The 14,914-nt window shown below is 40.7% G+C and overlaps 2 protein-coding genes across 3 annotated transcripts; one reads left to right on the top strand and one right to left on the bottom strand.

Moving 5' to 3' along the window:
• Positions 1–552: 552 nt before the first annotated feature.
• On the bottom strand, positions 553–8,334 carry rpap2 (RNA polymerase II associated protein 2). The gene is made up of 12 exons (XM_079348091.1): positions 8,250–8,334; positions 8,023–8,065; positions 7,749–7,863; positions 7,116–7,214; positions 6,603–6,668; positions 6,391–6,479; positions 6,258–6,293; positions 5,034–6,138; positions 4,848–4,954; positions 4,512–4,592; positions 2,760–2,828; positions 553–823 (listed from the first exon to the last, which is right to left on the bottom strand). Exons 1-12 carry the CDS (start codon positions 8,302–8,304, stop codon positions 679–681), a joined length of 2,010 nt encoding a protein of 669 aa, XP_079204217.1. The 5' UTR covers positions 8,305–8,334; the 3' UTR covers positions 553–678.
• A 39-nt stretch (positions 8,335–8,373) lies between these two features.
• glmna (glomulin, FKBP associated protein a) lies at positions 8,374–14,284 on the top strand. Of its 2 annotated transcripts, none has more exons than XM_079348092.1 (19): positions 8,374–8,512; positions 8,679–8,749; positions 9,308–9,433; positions 9,531–9,644; positions 10,091–10,199; positions 10,284–10,566; positions 10,642–10,741; positions 10,907–11,088; positions 11,244–11,297; positions 11,596–11,626; positions 11,888–11,977; positions 12,073–12,114; positions 12,238–12,311; positions 12,404–12,488; positions 12,606–12,715; positions 13,353–13,416; positions 13,574–13,709; positions 13,810–13,880; positions 13,964–14,284. In XM_079348092.1, the coding sequence occupies exons 2-19, from the start codon at positions 8,711–8,713 to the stop codon at positions 14,051–14,053; spliced, it is 1,800 nt and encodes a 599-aa protein (XP_079204218.1). In that variant the 5' UTR covers positions 8,374–8,512; positions 8,679–8,710; the 3' UTR covers positions 14,054–14,284. The 2 variants fall into 2 exon arrangements, with proteins under 2 accessions (XP_079204218.1, XP_079204219.1); XM_079348093.1 differs by having other exon boundaries at positions 8,378–8,464.
• The last annotated feature ends 630 nt before the right edge of the window (positions 14,285–14,914 follow it).

Raw genomic sequence — 14,914 nt, 5'->3', positions numbered from 1 at the left:
GATTCCTTTTCTAAATTTCAATCCTCATTATAGATTTTTAAAAAGTAACATGTTTGGAAATCCTTCATTACCTCAAAAAGAAAATGACGTTGGAAAAAACAAGAAGCTGTGCTAAGCCCTGTAGGCCATCAATCACTCCCCAGTGCTGCATGACAGCTCGAGGTTTCTCTATCCCTGCACTATTAAAAAGAAAAAAACGTTTTGTTGCATGCACCACCTGGTCAAAACCACATTTTTTCAGACACATCGTTAACATACCCATATAACAAATACCATTATGGTGCCATAAAGCGTCATGTGAAGGAAGTCTAGAGAAACAGCATCACATTTATGATAGTAGGAGCTCCTGCAGTCTAAATGGCGTTTACACAGGGGAAAGCTGGGTGTGATTTATTTGGCCCTTCCCAGAGCAAGGTTAAACAACTAGGGCTCTAAAACTTTAAGGATCTGATTTGGACACATCTCACCACAGATTGTGCAGACATGCTGCTGCTGCTGCAATAAACATATACTCACATATCCTGGATCAGATAAACCACAAGAGGCATGAGCTTTAGTTTTCAAATTTAATACAACCAATTTTATTTGGGGAAAACAAACAAACATTCATTTAAAACACTATTAGATCCTGAGTGTGTTTTTGATTTGTATTTGTCCATGTCTGGCTGTGTGAGTGTGTTATTGTGCTGAGGTTTTATACATCCGGACTAAGCTCAGGAGGTCCTGCTCCTTTAGGCCCAGTTCCTCCATCAGTGTGTTCAGATAGTCTTCAGATGCCGGCTTCTTCAAGGCCTCACACACCACCGGGGACACCTCAGACAACCTTAAACACAGATACAGATTATTATACGGTAACATAAATTACAACAAAACAAGAGCGACACACTAAGAACTACAAGAATGCAATAACATTTCTTATTAAAAAACAGACATTGCTTTTGAAGTCTCTCCTAATTTCTAAGATGTTAACTCATGTAAATGACATGTTTTAAGAACAACACAAGCAGTCTGGTGAGACATAATGAAACTTTACTGACTAAAATACAAACCAAGTGTTAAAACACCAGATTATGGGGATCTAGTTCTGACTCAGAGAAGTCAGTGAAGCTTCTTATGAACTGTATCTGAACTTCTGACTGACACAAGATCAATTCAACTGAATTGTTACTTTATTAAGATGTGGTGTATCTTTCTGATGACGCACATCAAATAATCTCGTCAGATGTTTAAAAAAAAAGTTTGCTACTTTTAACATGCATCTAGGTACACTTCCAAACATGCACACCCTGATTTTTTATAATTAGAAAAAATATGTCTCTACAAAGGCACCGTTTACATTTTATAACGACTAAATAAATGTTTTATGATCTATCAAATCAGCTCAGATGCAACTCCTTTAATGACGTCAAGTCCACGGTTTGCAACTCCAGCTGGTCTGCATCACCTCTCTAACCCCCCGGCCCACTCCCCCCTCTCTACCTGTCCTCTCTACCTGTGTGGAGGTGCACTGCTGCTTAATCTCAGGTTCACCCCAGGGTCTAGTGTTGCAGGGGGGCATCCATTATTCAGGCGGCCTGAACAATAGAGGCCGGTGTAGCTCTGCAGCTGCCATGCAGCAGACAGATACGACAGAATACCAAATTATTCATGATGGAGGAATGGAAGGATGGAGGAGCTTGAAGTTAAATGAAATCATAGAGCAGCAGAGGGCCATGTGACAAAGACAATGAGTGTTTCCAGAAGGGGCTGATTATCAAAGAGCGATCAGAAAAAAGATTAGAGAACTTAAAGGTGCATTGATTATAGTGCTTGTATATTATTAAAGGGTTCATCACGCAGGTTAAAATCAAATCTTGAAGCAGGGATTTTTGGATTAATCCCTCAACAACAGTTAACGTTAAAAGAAAGCACCGAAGACACGTTTTACACTCGTGTTCAAGTGAACACACAATGCAAGTCATCACATAGTTAAACAGGGGCTGAAGCAGTCCAGCATCAGGTGAACATTTACCCAACCAGGCCAATTTAAAGGGCTCGGTTTTGCTTGGATGTATACACAGGAACTAGTGCGCGTGTATTCAACTTTATTGTGTACATGGCCGTTTTTTGTGTCCTGCATTGCGGATCTGGAGAGTGGTAATTAGGTGGAGATAAGGCTGTAAGGCGTGTGTGTATAGACGGGAGCAGCACGGAACTGTCCATGAACTGCCAGTGACACTAACACACACACACACACACACACACAGACCATATGGCATTGACAGAACAATCCCACACCTAATGCTTTTTTTTTTTTATAAAATGCACCTTGAAGCTGAAGGTAAGTTTCAATCACAGTAAAGTTATTAAGTCCTCCTGATTTTTCCTGACAAACAATAGTAAAACTGAGTGTTGTGTTGCTTTCATTGAGGACATTATCAATCTTTCCATGCAACATAAAAACTACTCTTAAAGACACCATGCACATTTTGAACAACCATTGCAGAGAAGTTTGACCTGTGTTTTGTTGTTAACCATTGAAATCTACAGTTACGGAAACAAACGCAACACTTTTTTCATGTTTTCACACACTAACAGTTACACACCCAGACTGTTAAGACCAGTGTTTTTTTAGTTTGCTGACACGGTGTATTTCCTGGGAAACATTGCTCTTTAATTTCCATGAAATCATTGTCCATCTCCTTCAAACCGGCTGTCACTGAGCGTGAATGTGTAACCTTAGCATTTACAGGATACTCGGAGACAAACTAGAAACTTACAAATGGAGAAGCACAACAGCGATGAGGGTCCACTCTGGACGTTTGTGGATGATGTTTGTGTTGGTGAACCTGTGGTGTCAATACAAAAAAATTAATAAACAAACAGGTAAGAGATAAATCAAGTTATGGTTTTTGATGTCATTAAGGGCAATCTTTCATATTTAGTGACCTAGGAAAGAAAAAAAACATTCACATGGCCATACAGACCCCCGAAAACTCTTGCAGCAATACAGCAGTGATGTATGTGTGTGTGACAGCAGCACTGTGTATATACAAGTTTAACACCTCATGTCAGGGAGCCCTCTGACAGCACAAAGAGAATTCCTGGAAGCAGGACTCTCGAGGTGTTACTCAGTCCACGGTGATTAAATGACTCTGAGGCTGAAAACATCTTAACCAGCCAATGAGCACACAGAGTCTGTATGTGGCAGGAACAGTTCAATCTGATACAAGGTTTTAATGAAAGGCTTCACTGACAACTAGTGGACAAGAAACGGATGTAGTGTTTTTGTAATGATAAATAAATAGCTCCATTTAAAAGCTACATTGCTCTGACTAAAGGAAACAAAACACACAACAACTGAGATCTAGCGACACCAAGACAAACCACTGACACAGTTTCTGCCAGGTGAATCTTTCTGTTGCGGCTCTTTCGTCATTGAAGGCTAAGTTTGAGAATAATAATCTGTATGATTATCCTGCAAGTGTTATTGCCCCTGTTTGAATAACTCTCAAAGGTAATTTTTGACTTACGATATTTTGACATATTATCGTAGAAAAATCTCAGGTTTAAATAAATGATGCTTTAGTGACATACCTAGTGGTCAGGTAAAGTGTGATGTCATATGTCCCACTCCTCATTTTTTTTAAACCCGAATGGATTCTATCACTCGTGCACACGTGATGTCACTAAAACGCGAAGGCTCGGAGCTCAGGGGTTTAAGGGTGGAGATTGAGATCGGGACCTTAATGTCATAATTGAGCACAATATATTGTGACAACACTTGATTGCTAACACAAATAAATAAAATACATGTCAGTGATATGTTAGGTATGTACATGCAAATATTGCCAATGAAATCCAAACATCATGGTGATTTATGAACGAAGCGAGGAAAATCAGCCTCTTTCATATTTTGACTTATCCCAACAAAGGAGAGCGGTGTTGGTGTTTCTAATCAAATTAAAGATGAACTGAAGCAGCTACATGGGATTGAGCCATAATGAATGTAAAATGTCTGCTGTTGAAAGAAAAAGGTATTTATTGCAATTCCTGTTCAGCTCATGTTTCATGCTAACCAGTAGGGGGCACCAAAGTTCACTTTCAAATCCTCTGTGTTGAGAAATGTAAGAAAAAGGATTGGATTATCAGTTGTTCCTGCAAAAAAGTAAGTAGGCTCCATCCTTAAACTAGTAAAAATGTCTCAGAAAAATCTATCTGCAATGTAATAAAGAAGGACTTTATTTTAGTAAAATGTTTATTATGAACACAATGTATCTTAAGGATAAGCATATACATTTAATACATAAAGAAACAACATAATGTGAACCTTGATGCCCTGTCAGCAGAGTGTTATCTTACCTTCTGAACCTTAAAAGCCTGTTTTGTTATACTTTTGATGTTGTGAGTGTGTTAAATTTATCAGTGCAAAACATTGTGTGCGTGTGTGTTACTGTGACCTTTTGCTGCAGAAGACCTGCAGTGTGACGTGTTTCTGTGTGTGTGTGTGTGTGTGTGTGTGTTGCACTGACCTAAATGTTCTGACCAGGTTGTTCAGGTCAGTGGAGACGTCACCCATGCTGAGACGCAGTGGACCAACAATGTTTCTGAGACTGCACAACACAGAGAACAAGCAAATATATTGAAAGAGGGATGAAAGTAACATGAATATATTTTTCTTTGTCAAGATCAAATTAGGTTTGTTTCAGTTCTTATATTTTAATGTGTAATGTGGTACAAGTGCACAGCTCAGCATAAAACATGTACACTTTTATTTTAATGCCTATTTGTAAGTTTCTACATTAAGTTTATGGGCATACATTAATTGAACACAACAATACACACAAACTAAAAGCACAAACACGCACCAGCTGTTGAGTTTCTCCACCGTGATTCGTTTCTGGATGAGGTGCTGAGCCTGAGAGTCCACAAGTGGCAGAGCGGGGTTCTTCCTGCTCTGCTCATGGCCGGTCACCTAATTAAAGAACAAACATGGTGCATGAGTGCTAGAAAAAAAATAAAATCATCACATATATCTGTCTTAATTCTCTCACCTTGTCGCTGCTTGACTCCTTCCCCTCCTCAGGAAGGATCCAGGTCCCTTTATAAAACTCCCTCACACTCAGCTCCAGCTGCTGAGTCTCCTTCCGCAGGGTCTCGTAATCTGGAGCGTCAGCAGACGGTCTCTCATGCACCCAGCCATCAGCCTCTCCTGAAGCCTCATTAGTCACCTCAACATCGTCTTCATCCAGCTCCTCTTCTTCTTTCTCTTGAACATCAGCAAAAGGAGCACTCAGTGTATGATTAGCGCCATATAGGAACTTCAGAGTTTCGTCAGTGCTCCACTCCTGTAAAGTTCTCCTCAGGCAACTGAGGAGACTCAGGCGGATGGATTCAGCTCTGTCTCCAGTTGTTTGGTTCTTGAGGAGGTCTTGCAGCCCAGCTGCCCCTCTTTTACTCATACCAACCTGGGTGATGTTGAGGCCTGGTTGTTCTGTCAGGGCAGTGCTTTGGCTGTTTGAAATAGTGCTGTTCAGAGTAGATGAGGGGAAATGTTTGCCCTCCGTTGTATGGGTTAACTCTTTAATCGCTGCAGAGTCGAGAAGATGGGAGTTTTCCGATTGTTTGGCTGATGAGTCGACAGGCTGGGGAGCCGAGGGAGTGACTGTCTCAGATAAACTGCACACATTCATCTTCATTGTAGCCTCTTTCACATTATGTTCCTCTTGCCATCTTTTCTCCTCTGTCCCCTGCTCATGATTACGTTTGTCTATATTTAATGAGAGCTCAGGTTTGGGGATTTCAGGGTCAACTTCTGCCTCACATTTGCTTTCTTCTTCTCCCTTTGTTTTCTCTTCAGCCCCCTCCCTCCTCTGTTTCCTTTGCCTCTCCATTTTACTTCCTTCTCCTTTTACACCTTCATCATAACGTTTGGGCAGGTCACCCCAATGCACCCGGGGTCCCTGCTGCTTAGAGACAACGCTGGAGACAAAGTCCTGCTCCTGCTCAATGTCACTGTTGTCACTGTGATTTAGGCTGGCAGCATCACGACGCTGCTGAGAGCTGTGAGGGTCCTCGAGTTGAGCAGCCAGCGGGTCCTCAACGTCCTCCTCTTGTAGACGCCTCTGTGACAGCAACACCTCCTCACCAGTACTCCCACTGCAGGCACAGGTGACATTTCATCTGTTTTCATTATAAGACCTATATCACTTTTAAGAGATCTGCTGCTTTGTAAAACATTAACTTTGAAGAAATAGAAACATCAGACATATACATACCCATCTCCTCTCTTCATTAGTTTAATTTCTGAAGGACTGCCAGCGGGAGAGAAAGTCATATCACAGAGTAAATGTTTATAAAAGGATAACATTTGGAGGCGGAAACATTTCCCATACATGAAACAACACGTACCTCTCATGACGCCTGAGCCAAAGAGGTGTTGTTGATATTTTTAGCTCAAACTCTTTGGATGCTTTGTAGCAGAAGTTACTGCAAAAACACTGAGCACCAGCGAGACACAAAAAATATAAAGTTCATCGAGATAATCCTTCAGGATTCATGAGCATATGAGAAAATCTAAAAGATTATTTTGTCAAGACACAAAAAAAAAAAAACGTACTTACCTTGCGCTCTGTGATGTCATAAACCTTATTTGTCTTGGTAGAGATTTTAAACTTTTGAGTTGGGATCTGAAAAGCAATACATATTAAATCATTAAATAATAATAATAATAATAATTTACACTTTATTAATCCCACAAGGGGAAATTCAGTTTTTTACACTCTGTCTAACACACACATAGGCCGAGATACACACTCATGCACAAACAGGGTTCTAGTGACATGCATTAATGGAGAGGTCTCAGAGTGAGGGGGCTGCCCACAGCGAGCGCTCCAGAGCAGTTTTGGGGTTCGGTGCCTTGCTCAGGGGCACCTCGGCAGTGCTCAGGAAATGGACTGGCACCTCTCCAGTTACCAGACCAGTTTCCGGACTTGGTCCGTGCCGGGACTTGAACCGGCGACCCTCCGGCGACCCTCCGGTTCCCAACCCAAGTCCCTACAGACTGAGCTACTGCCGAGATACAAAGAGATGCGTTACTTACACAGAACAATAAAGAGTAATGAAAAGTTTCTTACCTTGCCCAGTTTATTTGGACATATGGGATAGCCACACAGTTTAGCGATGGACCTCTCCTCCACAGCATCTTTGTAATGATCAGGAAAAATGAGTCTTGCCTGTGGGAAGACAGAAACATGTGACCACGGGGTCAGTTTGACTAAAACTGTAACGGCTGCTCAACAGTAAGAACTCCTTAAATCTCATCCTTGACTATGTAAACGTATAAAGTTTCCAAAAGTAACCATGTCTGGAAAATAGGAGTTGAAGGTCATTAGTATTCAAATCTGATATGGTCCTACTGTTATTTCAAATGTCACAACTGTGTAAGCCTCACTTGTTGTGATCGCAATGTCATTATTCACATTTAAATAGTGTAGCGATAGGATAATACAGTGGAGTCAAAGCATGACTCCAGTTGTGTTGAGCACTCATTAAACAGGTCAAAAGCCTTAATGTGTCAGATCAAAGCACATACTTCCTCCAGGACATGTCTGGAGGAAATAATATAAACTCACCCTGTTCTTACTGCTTAAAGATTCAAGCTTGTGCCAAATCTAGCACTTGTCTCTGTTATGAGAGTGGTTTTATATGAGTTGTATGTTAATGCTCTTTTTTTTTGTTTCAGCTGTAGAACTAGAGATGACACGTACACAGTCAACCAGGAAGTCTTCGGTCACTGTGTCCTCCAGGAGACGCTCCACCACCTTCAGGGCTCTGCTGTCCAACTCCAGCCTCTCCCTCAACTTCTCCTTCAACTCCTCGGCCCTGATCAATATGAAGGAAACAACACATGCACACAAGGATTGTTACAACATGTTAAAATATAGCCATGAAACTTTCTGTACAAATGACATTTTTCATTAGCTATGCAAACCAGTTATAATCACATCTCTAACATCCATTAAAAAATAATCGCCTCCTCACCTTCGAGCTTCATCTTCAGTCTGGGTTTTGCTCTTTTTCCCGCCTGTAGAAAAAATAAAAAGTTAAACACGGTTAAAGTGTATGTATGACTGATTATTGTTGTTGTTGTTGATCCGCCTACTCAGACCTGAAGTATCTTTGAAAAAATATTGAAACTGTAAGGCTACAAGAAGTCACATACAGCTTCATGTTTATAAGACATAAACATAAGATTACAATAAACACACCTTTTGTTGAGACTTTAGCGGTAGATCTACTACCAAGTATGTACTCCGTCTCCATGCTGCTACTGTTTTCTCCGGTTTTAACTTTGACCTGTCTGTCACGTGATTCATGCTACGGAAAGCCCAGACGGACAATTCTTCCATCAGTCCCGCTACCAGGTAGCGTGGTTGTTTCCCCGGTGTTTTTTGTTGTTGTATGGGATATGTAGTCATCTGAGGTTTGTTATTACGTTACTGGTTTCCCCTTTTCATCATTTCTGTTTAAGGTAAGAGTGTTTGAGTGTTTGTAACTTGGTTTAAAGAGACAGAATAGGACAAAGCAGCTCATTAGTTTCAGAGAAGCGGCTAAGCTAATTTTTATTGAACAAACTGATTAACGTGACGTCATGCCAGTGTGGACCCTTCTGATGAGTTGTTTTATTTTAACATCAGGTGTGTCGTTTGTTTTGGAGGAGACAGCAGGGATGGCTCTGGAGCAGCTCAGTGATGTGGTCCAGAGATGTGTGAGTGACTCAAACATCTTTACATCAGTCTGTCTGTCACAGTTTCCCCACATACATGATGTCCAGTGTAATAATATTATTTCAGTGAAATAATCTTAATGAAGTTATTGGCCAGTGTAACCATGTTTATCTTTTAGATACTGTCAACTCAGACAGAGCTATTGTGCTTTTGGGTTTTTGTTCATTTATGTAGATTTATTTGTTTTACTTATTTTAGAGGTGTAATATGTTGTTGTATGTTTGTGTAATATATAAATGTATTATCACAATGTAAACTGCAGACCTCTACATTACAATTTCATCAGCAAAACAATGTGTTTCTACTTCCTATGTTAGATTGAAATCAGAGCCATGTGTTGAAATACCCCAATTGCATTCAGTAATGATAGTTATAAAAACTGTGAGGTGTTATTGTTGGACTGGTGAAGTATTTTTTTAAAAACTCCTTAATCTATATAAAATAATAATGGTTTTTTTTTTTCAAACATTAACTTAAATGTTTATCTTCAGTAAGATGTCAGTTGTTTATCCCTTGATTTACCTCTTTATTTCATACAGCAAGCCCTGCCTGAGGACAGCTACAGCTCAGAGGATCATGACGTCTTTACAATCGCAGGGCGGACCTGCATCGAGGAGGGACACAGCGCACAGGTGCTCAGTATCATCCTGGACGAGAAGAACCAGGTATGTTCTCTCAGCCAGTTGTTTCATGACAGTGACTCATTAATAGTGTGTGTAAAAGTTTTCTGGATGACACGCTCTTTGTTTCCTGTCTGTTTAGGACATTGTAAGATGTATGGGTTGGAACCTGCTGCCTCCCGTGATCCAAGTTCTTCTGAAGAAAGAAGACAAGAACCTTCCTCCATGTCTGGCTGTTTTCAATCACCTGCTACAGGTACGTCCATCTCCTGTACGAGTACTGTGAGGAAGGTGTTTATCTTGAGAGTCAGATTTAGCTCAGCTGGTTGAGCAGGCAGCCCTCATATACAGACCACAGTCCTCAACATATCGGTTACAGATTCAAGTCCCAGCCTCAACTCTTTGATAGGTTTCTACCTTGCTCTGGACTCCCCTGAATTTCTTATTAATACGCTTTACTATCAATGAAAGCAAAAGGCCCTGAAATAACCGTAGTGATGGATTGATCTGATAATTCAATTTAAAAAAAAAATCTTATTTGTCCCCGGGGGGCCAATTTAAGTGTCAGTGTTTTTGCTCATAAGATTTGATATTAAACATGTTTAAATGAATGTAATCTACTGATAAAGGAAACCAGATTCTAATACTTAGTCATGAGTGTTGGGATGGAATAGGTCTTTTAAGACTCAGTCGTGTTTTCAGACCTGCGGGCCCAAAGAGCTGCTGATTGGACTGTTGGAGCAGCTAGAGCATGATGACCCTGACACCATAGCAGAGAGCCTTCATCTGCTGTTGAACCCTCTACAGAAAGGTAAACAACACCTTTGTAAGCACAGCCCTGAGCATAATCATAATCAGATGACAAATAAAGCCATCTTTGTGTCTTCTCTCTCAGTGCTGCTGAACCTGGGCAGCCGCAAAGCGTCCTCTCTGGGTATGACCCTGTCCTCTGTGCTGGACCAGGTGGCCAAACTGCCTCTACCTCACACCAAAGAGCAAGAGGAGGATGATGTCTTCTCACTTTGTCGCTGCTGCACTGACCTGACCCACTTTGTCAAACCATTCGTCCAGGAGGCCACGTGTAACACCCTGAACCTTAGTGAGAGTATGAAAAAAAACATGGCTGGTGAGCCAACAGCAGGGACAGAGGATGAGTTGCGAACAGAGCTGCTAAAGTTGTAAGTAGGAGATTTGATATGTTTCACTTCAAAGACGTGCGAATAAAATATCTGAGGATGATTTTTGTCCGTCAGCTGTATGAAGACTCTGAGTCGCCCTCTGTTGGAGGTACAACTCAAGGATCCTGACACTTTGGCTGACTCTCCTCTCAGAAATTTCGCCACAGAGATTTTGGTATGGAAACATCTTCTTAGCTTACAATTACTACAACAACAATGTTATAGTTCAACTTTTGGTCTCAGCAAAAAATGAGCTCATTCTTAGCCCATATTCAGCCATATTTCCCGGTTAGATATGATGTACATGGTGAGTCTGTTTCTGTGTTTGTGTTTTGTCCAGAAAACCCTCAGTGCTATCGGAGAGTCCCTCCCCGATCTTGTGTTCCAGCCTCTGTTAAAGAGAAAACAGGTTCCAGGATTTCTGGAGGAGGAGGTGCGTTATCCTAAAGAGTCTTTGGCCAGCCTGGCTCACCTTGTGTTTGTCCATCATCTGACTGCTGATACGTTCCCCAGTGTTTTCAGGTAAGAGTGAAAAAAAAACAGACACACACTCACAGAGAGTAAACTCTTGAAAAGTGACTAGAAATCAACACAGAGACAGAATTTGTTCTCACTGTTTGAACACGAAATCATGAGAACTGACAATAATCATGCTTTTTGAATCTGTGTGTTCACAGCCCAGTGTTCAGTCTACGGTCAAACATGGAGCACATTAATCTCCTCCTCTCCAGGTGAGCTGATGACAAAGTAGTCATTTGTCTGTGTTTTTTTTTTCTTCACCAAACAACCCACATTAAATGGGAAAGGTTTGCAAACAGGAACACAGGCTACAGTTCTTATCTGCCACTGGAACCACATCCTGTATTTAACAGAAACCCAAACACAGATATGTTTTCATTGATTCATGAGTTTTTTAGTGAGGTGATGCTGTCACATCACATCGCTGTTTAAATATATAACACTCAGACTTGGTTTGGTGTTGTGTGATGAAGCTCAACTGAAATGTTCTGATTGATGTTTCACTCGCAGAACTGATGAGTCCAGGATTCAGAAAGGACTGGTGAGTGCAACGAAACTTTGAGGTCAAGATGAAATCAACATATTCTTGAAGAGTTTTTAAGTTTTATCAAGTGACTTAAAAAAAATACAAATATTGGCACACATATTTAGTTATCCTTTGCTTTTCTGAAGATCTTTCTGACAAAATGTTTTTTTTTTTTTAATCCTCCTTTCCAAAATAACTTCAGCACAGGAGCTCAGTAGCTTGTCTTTTACACTTGCCCTGTCACGTCTGTGATGTCATGTACTTACTGTCATGCAGGAGCTGTATGAGAAGAGTCTGGTGCGGGTGGACGATGGCAGCCTGCATGCAGATCTGCTGGAGATCAAACCTTTCCTCACTGTCCCTCAGGTGAAGTTATTCCTCAGTGTTTTACTCTGCTTTGATCGCCACAGTGTGTCGCTTCCCTGATCTGTATTTCATCATGATTTCGATTTACTGTTTAGAACTTGGTGAAGGTCATGACGATATGTCCAAGGCATGATTTGGTAAGAGGACTTTTTAGCACACATGTTCAAATTGTGTATTGATATTGGTTTTATTGTACCGGTACTTCTTCTCTCATTAAAACATGTATTAACATATTTTTCACATGTTCTCTTTGTCAACAGAGAACCAGAGGACTGAAGGTCTTCCAGCTGAGCATCGATAAGTTTGACACTGAAGCCAAATACAATTTTTTCCAGTGAGCTCCCCATTTCTCTCTTTGCAATCATCAGAATGTCTTCTCTGCTCCACCCTTCAGCATTTTGATCTTTGCTGGTCGTCTTGTTTCAGGTACATGTTGAAAACCAGTAATCACTCCGGAGTCGAAGGCTATGTCATCAAAAATATCAAGAATCAGATCGACCTTGCGCTGCAGGTGAGAGGGCACTGTGCATTTAATGTCGTTTGTCAGCTCAGTATCCTTTTTTTTTTAAAAATGACAGTCAGTACAGAGCTTGTCTTGTAGTTATGTCTCTACTCTTCCTGTCTTCAGCCAGGTAACAGTAACACCTGGTTCGAGGGAGTTCACCTGCTGCCTCTGCTGCGTAAAGTCCTCAGTCTGCCAGACGGCCCAGAGACCGACCTCCTGCAGTACCTGGACAGGTCAGCACACACTCAAGGCTGCTGTCACTACCCTTTATCTTTCTCAGGGATGCAGGGGGCGGGAACTTATCCCATCATGCTTTGGGCCAGAGAAATGTCAACTCATTTTTCATTTTATGAAGTGTTGATATGTTGGATTAGAAAAACCAGTTTGGGATAAAAAAAAAAAAAAAAAGAGAAAGTTGTTTCATTTAAAATGTTTTGTCCGTAAATGAACCACAAGTTAGTCTTATTACTCTCCCCTTTAATTCTAACACATTTCTGGTAAATAAATATCACATATATGTAAAGAAATTATTTAGAAAGTAAAACTCTAATGAGCTTGAATTCAGTTTTCTAGAATAATTTAAAAAAAAGATCATTTTGTAAAATAGGAAACATTGGTGAAAAGAAGTTTGTGACATAAAGCAGGAGGAGTCCAGAGTGAATCATACAATAAAATAAATACAATTAGCTGACTTTAACTATTTCTGTTTTAAATGATACCAATTTGTCTCTTTGACAGTTCATTATTGAGCTTCCAACCAAATAAAAATTTAAAAAAAATCCTAAAAAAGCAACTCAGTGGACGTTGATTCTGGATTACTTTGTTTCACTGCTGTATCTCCAAGTTCATGCTTATTTGTTGTTTGAACAGAATTATGGAGTCTCTGAACGTGCTGCGCTACCTCGTAATCCGAGACAAAGTGACAGACAACCAGGTGAGTCTAAGCGCAGGATCAGATCATGTAGTACAGCTAACTGTCAGGACACGTTTTTCATGAAGTTATGGTTCACTTGTTTAGACTGTGGTTCAGTTACGCTCACTGATTCATGCGTGCACCTGTCTCATCACATGTTTCTGCTGCTGTCTCACAGACGGGGATCTGGACAGAGCTGTATAAAATCGAAGACACGTTCATGAAGCCGCTACGTGTCGGTGTGAACATGTCAAGAGCTCACTACGAGAGGGAGCTGCACAACACCATGGAAACCAAGAGGGCCAAGGCCAAAGGTCAGGTCAACACTGAGACACAACACCTGAGCACATTTCACTCCTGTCTTCCTCAAAGAAACAAATAAACCAAATAAGAGTGTAAATGTGTTTTTCACAGCGAACCCGGTGCTCTCTGTGTCTGTCGGTGACGAGAAACTACCAAACATGACGTCGGAGTCCCAGATTCAGGTTCTTTTTTTAACAGCACATTAAAAAGTCATTCGATTGCGAGTTTGTGCGGCGCTGGTCTGATTGAATGTTTGTCCTCTCAGGCTCTTCACTCTGCCCTGCACACATTCGACATGATCGAGAGCGTGTTGGTGCGGATAGAAGAACTCACCGAGTTAAAGGAGAGTCTTTAGTCTGAGCCGGAGAGAGAGAGAGAGAGAGCAGCAGGTCATCATCATCTCAAGGGCCACTCATCAAAAACAAGCCTTCAAGTGTTTGAACTGTAGATGTACATACGTCGTTACTGGAGCTGCATTGTTTCAAACTGTTAATACTGAACACTGCTTTTGTTTTTTTCCTTTTATTTCAAGTTGTTTTCAGAGAATCAGCCGGGTGTTCAGAAGTAAAGCAGGCTTTAAATAATGCTGATGTTTCCGTTTCATTTTCAAATGTTTCATTGCTGTTAACACTTGTGTACATGCAGATACAACACGTGCTGTACTGCTATTACTTATCAAAGGCATAAATGAAGAGAAAGACCTGGGAATTCTGTATTGTGCTTCTAGAGAGAGAGAAGTTAGCCCTACACTGTAAACTCATTGGTTTATGTAGCCCAGTCATACAGCTCCAAGCCAACCTTTAGATTAGACTATTCAATGAACTTGACACACTTTGCTTTATTATTACACTATTATAGTAGTTTATTTCTCAGCTTTATAACTTAACACAACTGAAAGATACACGTTTTATACAGCAGCATTCATTGTCACCTTCATAAAATGTTATAGACAAAATTTTTAGACCTTTCAAATAATAGCTCTTTCTTACTTTATGTACATTGGCTGAATTGACACTAACAAATGTTTTATGGCAGGTGAGACAAATGTAGAAACACTCAGGATATTCATGCTTGAAAAGTTGAAGTTATGAATACAAAAGAATATTTGCTATTTCATTTAAAAAAGTTCAATACAAGGCTGTTTGTTCCTTCTGGGAGGAAAGTTGAGCTGGAGCATCGTACCCTGCCTTTAAGTGGGTTTGTCCTCACAACTTCA

This window comes from Symphodus melops (genome assembly GCF_947650265.1).
Source record: "Symphodus melops genome assembly, chromosome: 7".
Lineage (NCBI taxonomy): Eukaryota > Metazoa > Chordata > Actinopteri > Labriformes > Labridae > Symphodus > Symphodus melops.
The sequence above is the reverse complement of the archived record's forward strand: the minus strand, read 5'-3'. Positions and strand labels throughout refer to the sequence as shown.